At 39.0% G+C, this 14,456-nt stretch overlaps 1 protein-coding gene across 1 annotated transcript in view; it reads right to left on the minus strand.

Moving 5' to 3' along the window:
- The window catches only part of MTR (5-methyltetrahydrofolate-homocysteine methyltransferase), a 113,427-nt gene that overhangs the window by 76,769 nt on the left and 22,202 nt on the right, over window positions 1-14,456 (minus strand). The window contains exons 8-14 of the mRNA XM_068982985.1: window positions 13,263-13,363; window positions 12,171-12,232; window positions 11,058-11,125; window positions 8,923-9,002; window positions 6,197-6,309; window positions 2,816-2,956; window positions 1,492-1,677 (exon numbers count right to left, since the gene is read on the minus strand). Of these exons, the coding sequence (XP_068839086.1) occupies window positions 1,492-1,677; window positions 2,816-2,956; window positions 6,197-6,309; window positions 8,923-9,002; window positions 11,058-11,125; window positions 12,171-12,232; window positions 13,263-13,363 (751 nt within the window). The remainder of the gene's footprint in view (window positions 1-1,491; window positions 1,678-2,815; window positions 2,957-6,196; window positions 6,310-8,922; window positions 9,003-11,057; window positions 11,126-12,170; window positions 12,233-13,262; window positions 13,364-14,456) is intronic.

Consider the following 14,456-nt stretch of genomic DNA (forward strand, 5'->3'; position numbering starts at 1 on the left):
AAAACAATATATGTTTTATGTTTTCATAAAAAAATATGTCTCTTTAACTATCTACATAGTCAAACCTTTGGTAAAAAAATAAAAATTATGTCAACTGGCCTTACCACACTTAACTAGCAGCAGCAGATGACTTTTCAGAAGGAAAATTTAACAATGTATATCAAAAATGTCACATGAACACACACTTTCACCTAGCCATTCCACTTTTACGAACTAAGAAAATCACTCTACAAGGGAAAATCGAATGCATGACTTAGGATATTCATTGGCTATTTTGTGTTTCTTTTCTAAAAATTGCTGCTCATTTTCTTTGTTCATTCTTTCACTGACTTGATAGGGGTATTTTACTCTCTGATTTATAGAAACTCTGCATATTAGGGGTATTAACCCACTGTTGTAACTCATGCTGCAAATAAAACCGTACCTTTTGTCATACAAAATTTTACACTTTTATATAAATAGGTCTATCAGTTTTATTTCTGGTTTCCGAAATTCAGATAAATATTTTCCCATATATTCTTTGGACTTTTTTTTTTTAATTTAGACCTTTAATTGATGTATATTTTATTTTGGTATATGGCGCGAAATTGGGCTCAAGTTTTATTTTCTTCTAAAATCATAGCCAGTTATTCAACAGCATTTATTGAGTAATTCCTTTTTCAACTGATGTAGAGACTACTATATGTCAAATTTTCATATCTAGATAGATGTAAATAGGTGTATACACACACACACACACATATATATACACAGACATATATACATATATATAGAGGCAGACCTTGTTTTATTGTTCTTCATAGACACTGCACTGTTTTACAAACTGAAGGTATGTGGCAACCAAGCATTAAGCAAATCTATTGATACCACTTTTCCAAAAGCATTTGCTCACTTCATGTCTATGTCACATTTCGGTAATTCTCACAATGTTTCAAACTTCTTTTCTATTATTCTACTTGTTGTGGTGATCTTTGATGCTACTACTATAACTCCCTGGAGGTTCAGATGATAGCAGTTTTTAGCAATAAAGTATTTTTAATTAAGGTATGTACTTTTTTTCTAGACAATCGATCTCTAGGTTGGGAAGATCCCCTGGAGAAGGGAATGGCAACCCACTCCAGTATTCTTGCCTGGGAAATCCATGGACAGATGAGCCTGGTGGGTTACAGTCCATGGGGTTGCAAAGAGTCAGACACGACTAAGCGACTAACACTTTCAATGCTATTGCACACTTAATAGACTATAGTACAGTGTAAACATAATTTTTCTATGTACTAGGAAACCAAAAATTCATGTGACTGGCTTTCCTACGATATTTGCTTTATTGCAGTGGCCTGGAATGGAACCCATGGTATCTCTAAGGTATGCCCATGTGTGTGTATACATATGTATGGTACATACAGTATACACATCTGTTTTGGGCTCAGTTCTCTTCTACTGCTTTAAGCCACTGTGTAACACAGTGAAGCCAGATCAAAAGAAATTACTCACCTGTCCTTCTTCATCAAAAGCCATAACCACCACAGCAGCTCCAAACTTCTTAATCTTTCTGGCCTTCTCCAAGAAGTCATCCTCTCCCTCCTTCAGGCTGATGCTATTAACAATGCACTTCCCCTGGCAGCACTTTAACCCGGCTTCAATCACAGCAAAATTGGAAGAGTCGATGCACAAGGGCACCTAAGTACAGAAAGGCAAGACGATCATAGAAAGACAGCAAGTCACCACAAATCCCCTTCCAAGGACTCTCATCTATTCCCTCTTTCTCCTTTAGGGAAACAATATACGAATAACAGAGACAGGATTTTAATCTTATTCTTGTTCCTAAATACCAAAATATTTGGAGTAATTCCAGTCTAACAAGAGACCTCATGTGTGGGCCAGAAACTGGTAACTCAAAAGATCATAGCTAAATATCAGAATGAGAGCACAGAAGTCATTTCACTGGGGTCATTTCACTCCCTCTGATTCTGATTTTAAACAGGTCATTTAGCTTCTCTTCACCTTAAATTCTCAAAATATTTACTCCCAGAGAAGCCTTGAGGCTTTTAAGTGCAGAGTTTTAAGACACAAATGAAGAATGGGTTAATGTAATTCAGTGCTTACCACAGGACTTCTCACTTAAACATTTGCTGAAGCTTAACATAAAAATAACAGCCCTAGCTCTTAAGGCTCTAGGAAGTGTCCTTAAAAGAATAACAAACACACAAAAAAGTCAAAACTCACTCCTCATCACAAATTCAATTGTAAAGAAATGAACATTTTTAATTTTTTAGAACCCATCTAAAATTTCTGAAAAGCTTGACACAAAAATTAACTTTCATCTTAAAGAACAAATGTAAAAGCTGACATTAATACCTCAATTTAATCTTGTTTTATAATTTTTTCTTACTCTGATATGCCTAAAAAGGTCCATTCTTCCTGCAATAAGGAAGGACTATCTGATATCTGAGTTCCCTAGTCTGCAGTAGAAACAGAACTAATAATTGGTAGGAACAGGTAAGTATATCCTTCAGAGACATGAAAAGTTAGTTCTTAGCCTATTCAGACATCAGAGGAAATTCAATAATCCTTGTGACCAATTCCAGAAGCCTTGCGAATAGTCGCACTACTGTCACATCCTTCTCTCTGAAGTCTGGTTTATATTGAAAGGCTGCCATTATGTGAGGAAACGAACAATCAGAAACCACTGGGCTTTCCACGCAGTTCAACAGAACACCAGTGTAGGAGATGACAGACCAAGGGAAAAGTGACAAAGTCAATGAGCGACAGGGCAGCACGTGTAATTTCCCCTTGATGAATCGAAGCTCCGTACAACCTTGGCAATGTCAGGCTCGGAAGCAATGAAGTTGCAGAATCTGGTCATTGCACTTGGACCATCCAGCATGCCATCATCCATGTTAATATCCAACACCTGGGCTCCCATTTCCACCTGCATTTTGGCAACGCTCAGTGCTTCCTGAGGAAAGAATTCAAGAGGAAGCAGTGTCAGGAGAGGGTGATCCAAGAAAAGGCTGACAAAAGTAGTCCTTCACCATCCCGGGCAGGCCCTTCTAACTCCACTAGGCTAGCTAGCCAGCCCCTCACCCTCCCACCCCCTGACCCTGAGCTGCTCTCAACCATCACAGATGAACCTTTCCTAAACTTCTCTTCCATCACAATTCATCACTCCTCAGAACCCACAGAGGCTCTGATTCCTCCCGTAAAGAACCTCAGTCCCTCGGCATGGTGTTCCAGGTCCTGGGGACCTGCCCCATCATCTTATCCAACTCAACATCTCCCCCCGAACCCTGGCACCCTTCACCCAGCTAAATCCGCTTCCACCTCTGTGTCACACATACTGTTCCCTCTGCTTCAAATACAATCCCCTCCCTTTCTATACTATTTAAGACCCAGCTCAAGGCCCACCTCCTTCAAGAAAAGCCATTACAGAAACCATCCAAAACTTATCTAACTCTTCAATATTCACCAAATCATGCAAAGCATTCACTGCAGGCTACTGACAGCAGTTACATGAAATATAAGTTAAATTTTTTTATGCTAAAAGAATTTTCAAATCCATTAATACGTTATTATACACTGTAAATCTCCAAGTACAAAATACAATACACAGCATTTCCCACTTATGATCATTTAAGGAATATCCTGTAGGATCAGCGTTCCAGAGAACATACTTTGGGAAACACTGCTTATTCCACAATGACTGGCTGCCTCTAAACATCTGCAACAATTATAAACATTATCACATGGTATATGATATTACCATTTCCTCACGGTTTCACAAATAGGGGCTTATTCTCTGAAACGGATTTTAAGCATTTGGAAAATTGAGAAAGGTCTTATGTATCTACCATTCTTGTTTGAACAATGATAGACAAAACAGATATGTTCAATAAAGTTTTCTAACTGATTGGTAGAGACTTTAAGTCTTTGTTGTATGTTTCATAGTATAATAAAATAAGCAGGAATAAAATCAACAGTAGATTCTAATATTGTCCTAATTTTTTCTTAGCCAAAGAAAATCAAACAGAAATTTTTAGCAATCATGAGAAGAGGCATGAGACCCTCTGGCACAGGCTACGAGGGAATTCCATTCACAATGATCCAACGTTACACAGAGGAAAAGGGTTGCAATAAGATTCAGCAAATCAAAAAATGTTTTGGTATCAGCAATACATTAAATATCATAAAGAATAAAAAGAAGCATAAGTCATAGTCCTTGTTCCTGAAGGGCTTACATCTAGTTGAGGGCATATGACAGTCATATGAGAAGCTATGGATGCTGCCATACAATGTGAGAGTCAAATGTCTTGCCTAAACACCTGGCAGGGCGAGATCTCTGAGGACTGAAAAGAGAAAGCTACCTGAGAGGGAGTGGCTTCAGCTGCCCCTGGGAAACAAACTGGAGGAAGCAGAGGGGAGACAGTAAGCAGTGACCTGTTTAGACCAGAGGACAAAAGACACACAACAGAGCCGCCAATGCCTGACCTTTCTATATCAGAAGAGTGACAGAATAATAGCTCAGGGGTCCAACTTCCCACACAGGCTCCAAGGGATGAATGAAGTGACTTGTTTAAAGATGTACACGTTGAGTGAACAGACTGGACGGGACCTTCTCTCAGGTCAGTGCTCATTCCGTAACCAGAGAACCTTGAGGGAGCACTAAATAGGGGAACTGGAATCCAGCGAGGAGTCATTCCTCCCCACACACTTCCTACTTCCCAGCCCCATCCCCACTGAGACAGCAGAGCGGTGAAGGGAATGGGCTTGGAGGACTTGGGGTCTAACATTCACTTGCTGTGAAACAACAGGCGAGTGGTTTAACCTCCGCCAAGCCTCCAGCTGGACATCTGTAAAATGGGGATGAGAACAACACCTCTCTCACAGGTCTGAAAAGATGAAGTAAATAATGCCACAAAGCGCTGAGCACAGTGACAGGCATGTAGTAAGACCTGATGAGATGACAGATACCACTCCCACTTGCCTGCTTCTTCCTAAAACGCTGTCTGCTCTCAGTAGCAAATCTATCAAATCTGAGACTGAAAAGGACACCACAGAATGGTTTTAATTATCAAAACATAAAGAGAACACCGCCACTGCAGAACTCTATACCACCATGAACGGTCACAGGGATTTCATAAGAGTAGACATGAATGAAGGCCTGGAGGCAGAAGAAAGCCTCCTGGAACATTCAGATGACAGATCAGGACAGAAGGCAGGTTGGTGCCTAACTGGAGAGAACTGGATGATGGCCTAGGGAGTTTGGGTTGAATCCCATGTGCAAAAAAAGCCACCTCATGAAAGCTTCTAAACTTGGGGAGACCATAGCAGCAGGACGTGCTGGCTGAGTAGTAGCAGGGATGAAGGGAAGAGGACAGATGGGAACCGTCAGGAACCATATAACTGAAATACCCGCAGAGCAGACCTCCATGGGACATCACAGAGCACTCATTAACACGTTCATAAAGGATGATAAATGCACACTTCACTTTCTCTGTGACTAAAACCAAGTCTACTTTGATACTGGTTGCTGGAAAATCTAAAGGTTTTTAAAATCTTCAAATGAGAGAAGGTTAATGAAAAAAATAAAATCATTAAAGCCCAGATCAGATTCCTCCATGTTTCAACTTCATATTTGCATAAGAAAAAAGAAGTCTGTCCATGATGGGCTCTCTCTGGATTAAATTCTGCTCATTCATAGAGTGATCAAGTTTAAGAACACTAGGGCAAAACTTTTCAAGGCAGGGCCTATTCTTTGTGTTTGCTTGTTTATTGTAGTTTACAGTGAATAGAATCAATAATACCATGCTGGTCAGTATCTGATGTGGTCATGAGAATATAAATAGGAATTGTCTTGGCTTTCCGTTTTTTAAAGGATTTGTGAGAAGCTGAAATGAACAGTATCTTCAAACTTCTAAAATTTCACAATTAATAGAAACAGCTAGAACCTGGGTCTCTCCCATCTCATCCCATTTCATACCTCGAGTGCATTTTTTTGACAAATATCAACAAGAGCACCTTTGATTTTTCGAAGCCTCATCCTCCCACCGGCCCGGCCAGCTGCAAACACCCTTTACCATTCTCACACTGTCTAGCAGCTCTGCTAACAATGCTATCAAAGGCAGAGCAGCTTTGTTTGGATGCTGTCTTAGCCAAAATACATGGCGGATGACTCAAGGGACTTATTAATGATGCTCACTTCATAATTTCCTGCCATGATGAGTTTAGCAAACCTCCTGGATCCTGCAACGTTACAGCGCTCTCCAATGTTAACAAAGTTGGTGTATGGTCCAATCCTGAAGGGCTCTAGACCTTAAAAGGAGAAGTATTTTGAAAATTTTCTGAAAATACATGTAACGACAAGAGACAGAAAACAAATGTCGTCATGAGATAGAAAAGAAGTTTCTATGCCACATCCCATCTGACTAGCTTGGCATGGCCTTTTCCCCTATGGATATTTAAACACAGGACAAGTCTCTATGTTTACCACCAGAACTCTCAAAGGAAGAAATATTTCAGGGTTGGAAATTGCAAATTTCTCTAAAGAGCTGAATCATAACCAGCTCTGAGTAACAAAGCAAAATTATCATCATATTCTTATGTAACCAAGAGTCTGGGGCAAAAACCATGAGGTTAGAATCTAAAGGAATGCTCCTCAGCTGTCCCTTCAGACATTGGCTCGAAGCCAGATGGAGTAAGCTTTCTTAATCCTACCAACAGTGTATTTAGAATTTATCTCATCTCTTTGATCCAGAGGCCAAGAACCAATAATCAGCAAGCCCAGACAGGGTCACGAGGAAGGACTCGGGCTGAACGCTGGCAGACAGCTGACCCTGGGCGAGCCACTTAGGCTTTTTGCTCCTCCTTCCTTATTTGTCAAGGGACAATCACATCTCCCTGTTAAAGGCTGATTTAGGGGCAAATATCAGATAATTACTGTGGATATGTTACACTGAGGAAAAAAGCAACATGCAATATAAAGTACTACCAGAGGAAATGACCTTTCACTGTTTTTGTTCTACTCTTAATATTTACAGTTTTAGGAGCAGAAGCCTTGCTAGATCGTCACAGGCAGGCTCTGGGGACAGTCACCCCTGGGATGCAAGCCCTGTACAGCCATTTTACTCAACACCCCAGGGGACTTGTCTAGAGGCTTGAGCTTACCAAATGGCTTTTGTTCCCTGACTTGGAAGACTATCACTTCCCAGTTTGGGCCTGTGATTTCCTTCTTCATTGGTACCATCCTCACGGCCTCATTCCCCATGCCAGCCTCAGAGCATCCCTGATCTTTAGTGAGAACCTGGAGTTCCCAGGGCACACAAGCAGGCTGCCAACATTTAAATGCTGGAGAGGCCCTGCTGCATTGCTCTAAAAGTATTTCACACAAAGCACTTCTGATTTATTATGACTGTGAAGCATCTGACAGAAAAACTATATTTATTCTCAAGCCTGCAATTTATAAAAGAACAATTAAAAAGAGTATGTTTGATGTTCCTTCTAAAATCTGATTAAAGGTGTTTTCTTAAAACAATTTAGAAATAGCACATGAAATTCAAATCAGAAGAAAGAATTCTTTCATTCTTACATATATAAACTCTTTTTAAAAATCATAACTAAATGGTTATCTCCTATTTCGACTGTGGCAAAGGTTAACCATTTTAACTTAGTCCTTGGCTGAAGTGGTTCAGATGGTAAACAATCTGCCTACAATATGGGAAACCCAGGTTTGATCCCTGGATCGGGAAGATCCCCTAGAAGGGGAGTGGCAACCCACTCTGGTACTCTTGCCTAGAGAATTCCGTGGACAGAAGAGCCTGATAGGCCACAATCCACAGAGTCGCAAAGAGCTGGGCATGACTGAACAACTAACACTTTGGCCGAAGTAAGATCTAAGGATGAAATAAACTATTCCACCACACCTCTCTCTGATGAAAGCCCTTTTTCTGGGTAGGGGGTGTATCATAAATCACAAATCCCTCTTCTTCTAATTTTATCCTATCTTCTGGAGAATAAAAAGGAAAAAAAAGGGTAGACTGAAGAGGTATATTTTTAACTCAACTTCATCTCACTCACTGGGATTAATTCTATGCAGTATGTTCTGAGTGAAAAAAGTAGATACTACTTTTACTGTAACTTGTACTTCATTTCACTTTTCTTAGGAGAACATATGGAACAAAAATACATCAGTTTAGAGAAATGTTGAATTCTCAGTTAGGGGGCATAATTCCTCATGCGCGCTATCTGTAGGTTCTCTAAGAAACTGTATACACATTTTCCTTTCTGCTTAAAGATATTTTCTAAGAATACAACATTAAAGTCTTGTGGGAAAAATATAAAATTTAAAGCCTTTTTTCTAATAGTTGGCATGATAACCTATTTTACCAACACTCTTTTGAACACTAAAGCTTATTCTGAAAAAGGGAAGCTGCCTACCACACAGGGCTGTTGAGAACAAAACAGAATAATACATATTACAACTCTTTGTAAAGTCCTGAACACATACTCAACATAAGAGCAGGACAATAATATTTTAGAAGCACATAAAATTTTCTAGGAAGAGACTACCATCATTAAAAAACCTTGAGCCTGGGCTAGATTTTTTAGCAACTAGCAGCAAATCTGACAATTAAAATTGTTAGGCTGTGGCCCATGTACATTTTCAAAGCAGTGCACAATAACTCTGACCAAGGGCACTATCTGTGCCTTCCTTCACATATCCCTGAAGTATCTTCCTGCTCCCATCCCTAAAAAACACAATGGGTTCTTTGCCAGAACTAATTTAAGTGCCAAGAAAAATACATAGTCTTCTTTGACCTAATAAACAAGTTCCTTGGCCTAAACATCACTACCATGTAGACTAAACATACAAACTTAATCTACAAACGATTTCTGAAATTATAAAAAAATCACATCTTTACGACTTACCAGACAGTAGCATATGCCCTTCAAAAACACTGGCAGGTGGAACTCTAGGCTTACAGTTTTTCACAGCTTCAGCAATTTCTCTGAGTTAAAAGAGAAAACACAATATCCATTAACTCAGAACAAAATTCAATTAAGCTGATTTCCAGCTATGACATTAAGTCTGTTTAACATAATTATATACCTAGTTCCAAATGTGCAGCAGCAATTGTGCTTTTTAGTTTTCTCAGTAATGCAGAAAATGAATCTATACTATTTCACATTTCTGTATCTGTCCCGTCTGCTGTGTATGGACCAGACCAGTTTCTATGCTCACAGACGTGAACCTACAAACGTGCACCTACAGATATGAGAGTTTACACAAATGCACACAGCAAATCTCCCCCACCCCTTCCCAACCCGAAGATGTCCTTAATCCACACAGTAATTTAAAAGAAAAAAAAGGCTTCATTGTTGAGAAGGAAGAGTAAAGAGAGGAGATGCCTAGAGCAAAGGAAATTAAATCCTTTAGGTATTTTTTTTAAGCACATACACACACACAGTAGAGAGGATTCAGAGTAAGACATCACTAAAAATCCAAAATAACCACTCCTGGAAATTTGTTTTAGTTATTCATACTCTTTGGAACCTTCTCAGCTTCAGTGAAATATGTCTCTGATTAGCCTTGAAAAATCTGCCTGCTCTGCTAAATTGATCAGGACCAGTATGAACCATTCACTACAGCTCCCCAAATTAATATGTGAATGACAAAATAAAAGCAGCAAATATATATATACAGAGATAGATAAACACACACACACAGCAATTTTTGAAGCAACTCTTTTTATGAAGGAGGAAAGTGAACGTGAAAGTCGCTCAGTCATGTCCGACTCTTTGTGACCCCATGGACTATACAGTGCATGGAATTCTCCAGGCCAGAATACTGGAGTGGGGAGTAGTCTTTCCCTTTTCCAGGGGATCTTCCCAACCCAGGGTTTGAACCCAGATTTCCCGCCTTGCAGGCAGAGTCTTTACCAACTGAGCCACAAGGGAAGCCCTATAAAGGAGGCAATAACCTTAAAAACAAAAAGAGATCCATAGATAAGCTATCCTCAACTATTAATAGCTTTCAGATAGTATTTAAAAGATGTTTAAAAAATTATAGACTCTTAATAGAATCTATCAGAGAGGTCAACAAAAGCAGTACAACATTAGGCAATTCACACAGTGAACATTGTATAGGTATGAAACAGACGCAGAACAGTCAGGTGACTGGCTCAAAATATGATCATCAGTCACTTTAGGGAAAAAAATAAAAACAGAAACAGTCCTCAACTTTCAATTCCAATACTCTTTATAAGAGGATTAATCATGAAACTGCAGGGACTTAACCACACCCTTCACCATGTCCTGTCTCACACTCCCTTCCTTAACCCTCAACAACGTGGGTTAAGCGAGGTGCCAGGCGAGGTGAAGATACTCTTCTTGACCTCAAGGTGCTTGCCGCTTACTGTCTTTTCTGTCCATGAAAGAATCTAGTGGAGGCAGGTATTCCTCCACATATGAGCTGTCCTTCCTTGAGCATTGGAAGTGAACATTGGAATATTAATCAGATATTTAAAGGTACAGTGTTAAGATAGCTAGGATTTGCTTATAATCATCTAAGGGGGAAAAAGAAGTTAGAGAATAGATAAAATAAGAATAGCAAAATGCTGAAAATTATGTCTTAGGCACATGAGATTTCATTTTATTATTTTTGTACTTTATAAAAATTAAAGTATCCTAGTTTGCTAGGACTGCCATAATTAAATACCACAGGCTGAGGAGTTTAAACAGCAAGGTTTCTCAATGTTTTGGAGGCTAGGAGTCTCAGGTCACGGTGTCAGGAGGGCTGGCTTCCTCCCCTTGGCTTCTCACTGGCCCTCTTCTCCCTGCGCTTGCACAGGGGCCCCTCCTGTGTGTGTCTGTGCCCTCACCAGCCACACACTGGATCATGATCTATTCACATGACCTCATTTTACCTCAATTACCTGCTTAACCACCCTACCTCTAATTACTGTCACATTCAGAACTGGGGATTAGGGCTTTGATCTATGAATTTTGAGGGGGACACAATTCATCCCATAACAAAAAATTAAACACTTAGAAGTGATTATCACCTGATATGATCTGGTGTCGTACCACAGCATCCGCCAACTATGTTGACCAAGCCATCAACAGCAAAATCCTGCATTTAGAAAAGGAAAGTTTCAGAAAACTTATCAGAATTCTAAGTTCACCACCATCAATTCAGCATCAATTCTAAGTTCACCACCATCCACATTTCCTGAATAACTAATTTTACACTTAAAAGAGAGCTAAACATATTTGACTCTAGATATAAAGCCTTCACAAGACTCAGATACAAGGTTAAAAGCAGGGAAGAGTTCAGATGAAATGCATTGAGGCATCTGTCTATCTGATCATAACGAAAATTTGTTTTACCCATATGCTGAGCAGAATGAATGTGAACTGAATAATGCATTTTCCAATAACATCTAAGTTATTAGTATTTAAATTTAAATTCAAAAGTTGAAAAAATCAAAAATTCAATCCCTCAGTCACAACAACCACATTTCAAGTACTCCAATGACCGCAAGTGATAGAGGTTACATAATGCATAATGTGGGTCGGGAGTTTAACCACAGCTGGTCTGAAGGACAAGATAACTTGAAAGAGGAACTCAAGGAACTGACAAGTGACAATACTGGAAAGAACATCTACATAAGGTATTGAAATCATAAGAATTAAGTCAGAAATACTTTAGGAGACAATGTCAATAAGCCAGAAGCTAAAAATCCAAGGAATGAGGAAAAAGAGACCCAGGGGTTAGAAATAAGGAGGAGTTGTGGGCAATATGGCTTTGTGAACCAGGACTTCAAAGATGGAAGGTATATGGAGAGAAGGAGAGCAGGGGAGATGACAGTGGGGAGCAAAGAGATGTTAACTCCACCTAGCAGTTTGGTGGGTGGAGAAGACCACTTGGGAGGGCTCAGAGGATGAGTTTCAGTTAGTTTGGGTTGGCTCTCACTGGGAATCCACTTGTTTCCACTATGAGAGGGATGCTGACATGAAGCCCCTTTCTCTCCCTCCATCATATTCATTCATCAAAAGCTTTTATTTCTTATATACACACTGGCTTTTCTTTAGAGGTAAAGTCTACGTCTAACTATTCTAAATCAAAAAGTCCATTTCTTTATCTCTTAAAAACCAAGTGAAACCGGATTCGTGACCTTCACGTGCGTGGCCATCATATGGGGAGTTTCATCATAGTCACCGAAGGTATTGGGAAGACCTAAGAAAGCATATTTCAACCATTACTGGAAATTATTTTCACAAACAGACATAGTATTTGTAAAGGCTTTAGGTTAAAAGGCTAGAAAACTTTTTATTTATAATTAAAGCAAGATTACTTAAAAAAAATAAAAATTCTTAATATTAAACATAATACGTACAGAGACAACATATCAAACAACAACAAAATCACAGCAGAAAATAAATATCCATTATTTCTTTTCGATTTCAAAGAAAAGCATCACTACTACATGGGACAGAATTCCTCTACCTCTAGCCCTCCCCTTCCTATAAAGAAAATTAATTCTAGTCACCTAGCTGCCAGGGGGTAAGGTGTAAGGGAGTACCACACATCCTTTGAACTATCAAGCACCAGGCATGCAATTAAAAACAACCAAAACACAACCCATCCCCTTTCAAGTAAGTTTTCCCACATAAGACTTCAGCATCTAATCACCCAATTTCCTGTTTCATTTATTATCCACTTCTAGTTATCTTACTCCTAATGCTCAAAAATATACACCAGGAAATCTGGTTAACCCAGGATGGATTATCAATATTAAATGGACAGCTTAAAAATTGTCTACATTTATCTTAGGAATTTTTATATACCATAAATTTGAAGTCCTAACTTAAAAAGAGGAAAAGTAACAGGTTCTTTATCTGCTCGTTTGTTGATACAGTGGAACAAAGAGGGCTCTCACACAGGGTCTTTGCGCCCATCACTTTGGCCATGCCCACATGGCAAGCACTGTCACCAATTCCAAGACTCTGGTCAGTTAAGCAATGAGTCTTCATTCCCCCAAGCTCTGTCCACTTCTGACACTTTCAGGCTAAGCCAAACTGTTCTTTCATATCTAGAGGGAAACAGTTGTCCAGACTCAAGTTTCTTCATTTAAAAAATTCCTATTAAAAGCTGACTATATCCTAAGATCTACGAAACAAACTCTTTTAATCCAGATCTGTTTCCCTGTCTACCCAGGTCTTGTGTATCTGGATTCTCCTATGTGTGACTCCCCTGAAACACATACCTGCATTGGGATAACAGAGAACATAAGCTGTTGTACATTTTCCAATTGTTTCAATAAAAGGTCTCATTTCAGCTGCACCCAGAGCACAATTTAATCCAATGCTGAAAAAACAAAAAGAAGAGATCAGAAGCACCCTCTTTTATTCTAAATATTTATACATATACAAAGTTATGATGAGGAAAGGAGTATATTTAAAACCAAGCAGATAATAAATCTCTTGATTTGAAGCACATTTAGTTCAGTTCCAGTCAAAGCCACCTCACTGATGTTCCCTGCAGCACTAAACATTTCTGCCCATGTCTCCAACATTAGATGATCTTACAGCTTAAGGATCCAGACTATAAATAAAAAAATAAGTTCACAGTTTCATCACTGGTATACCATGAAACAAAAATGTCTGCAAATTACCACCGCTAATAAACACTGACTGGAAAACAATACTCAAGAGAAAGAAAAAGGAAAATCTTGCAGGTAGATGGAATATTAGTGGTATATGGAAGCCACTTTGGGAGTCTAGAAGACTAAGACTTGGCCCTTGCTCCAACTGACTTGCAATGTGACCTTGGACTTAGAATTTGTCCTCTTATAAATTAAGTGGGTTTACTTGTAACCAAGGAGCTCTGTGTTTTGCAAATCAAACTTACTGCGGACTCAAAACAGAACAAAGCAGAGCTGCTAAAACCCCTCCAAAGCCACTCTCAGAGGGAGCAGCCAAGGCCTTCAGGAATTGAAGAATTAATTACGAAGTGACTGGGACTATGTCATCTTTTATTTTTTTCATATTTTACTTTTTTCCTTTTATTATGATTTCTTAGTGCAACGTGATATACTAGATTAGAACCTGGAACAGAAAAAGAACAGTGTGGAAAAACTTGAAACCTGAATAAAGTGTGGAGTTTAAATAACAGTAATATGCTTTTAGTTTTGCTGAAAGTATCACAGGTAATGTAAGATGTCACATTAGAAAAAACTAGATTAAAAAAAATAGCTGAAGAGCGTACAGGAACTCTCTGTACCATGTGTGCCACTTTTCTGCAAATCTGAAATTATTCCACAATAAAAAATTTATTTAACAAATTCACAACTCCCATTTGTGATAAAAACTCCTAGTTTACTAGGAACAGAAGAAAACTTCTCACATTGGACAAAGCACATCTATTTAGTGATATAGAATTAAATGTTTCTCCCACAAGA

Source organism: Capricornis sumatraensis, chromosome 10 (genome assembly GCF_032405125.1).
Source record: "Capricornis sumatraensis isolate serow.1 chromosome 10, serow.2, whole genome shotgun sequence".
NCBI lineage: Eukaryota > Metazoa > Chordata > Mammalia > Artiodactyla > Bovidae > Capricornis > Capricornis sumatraensis.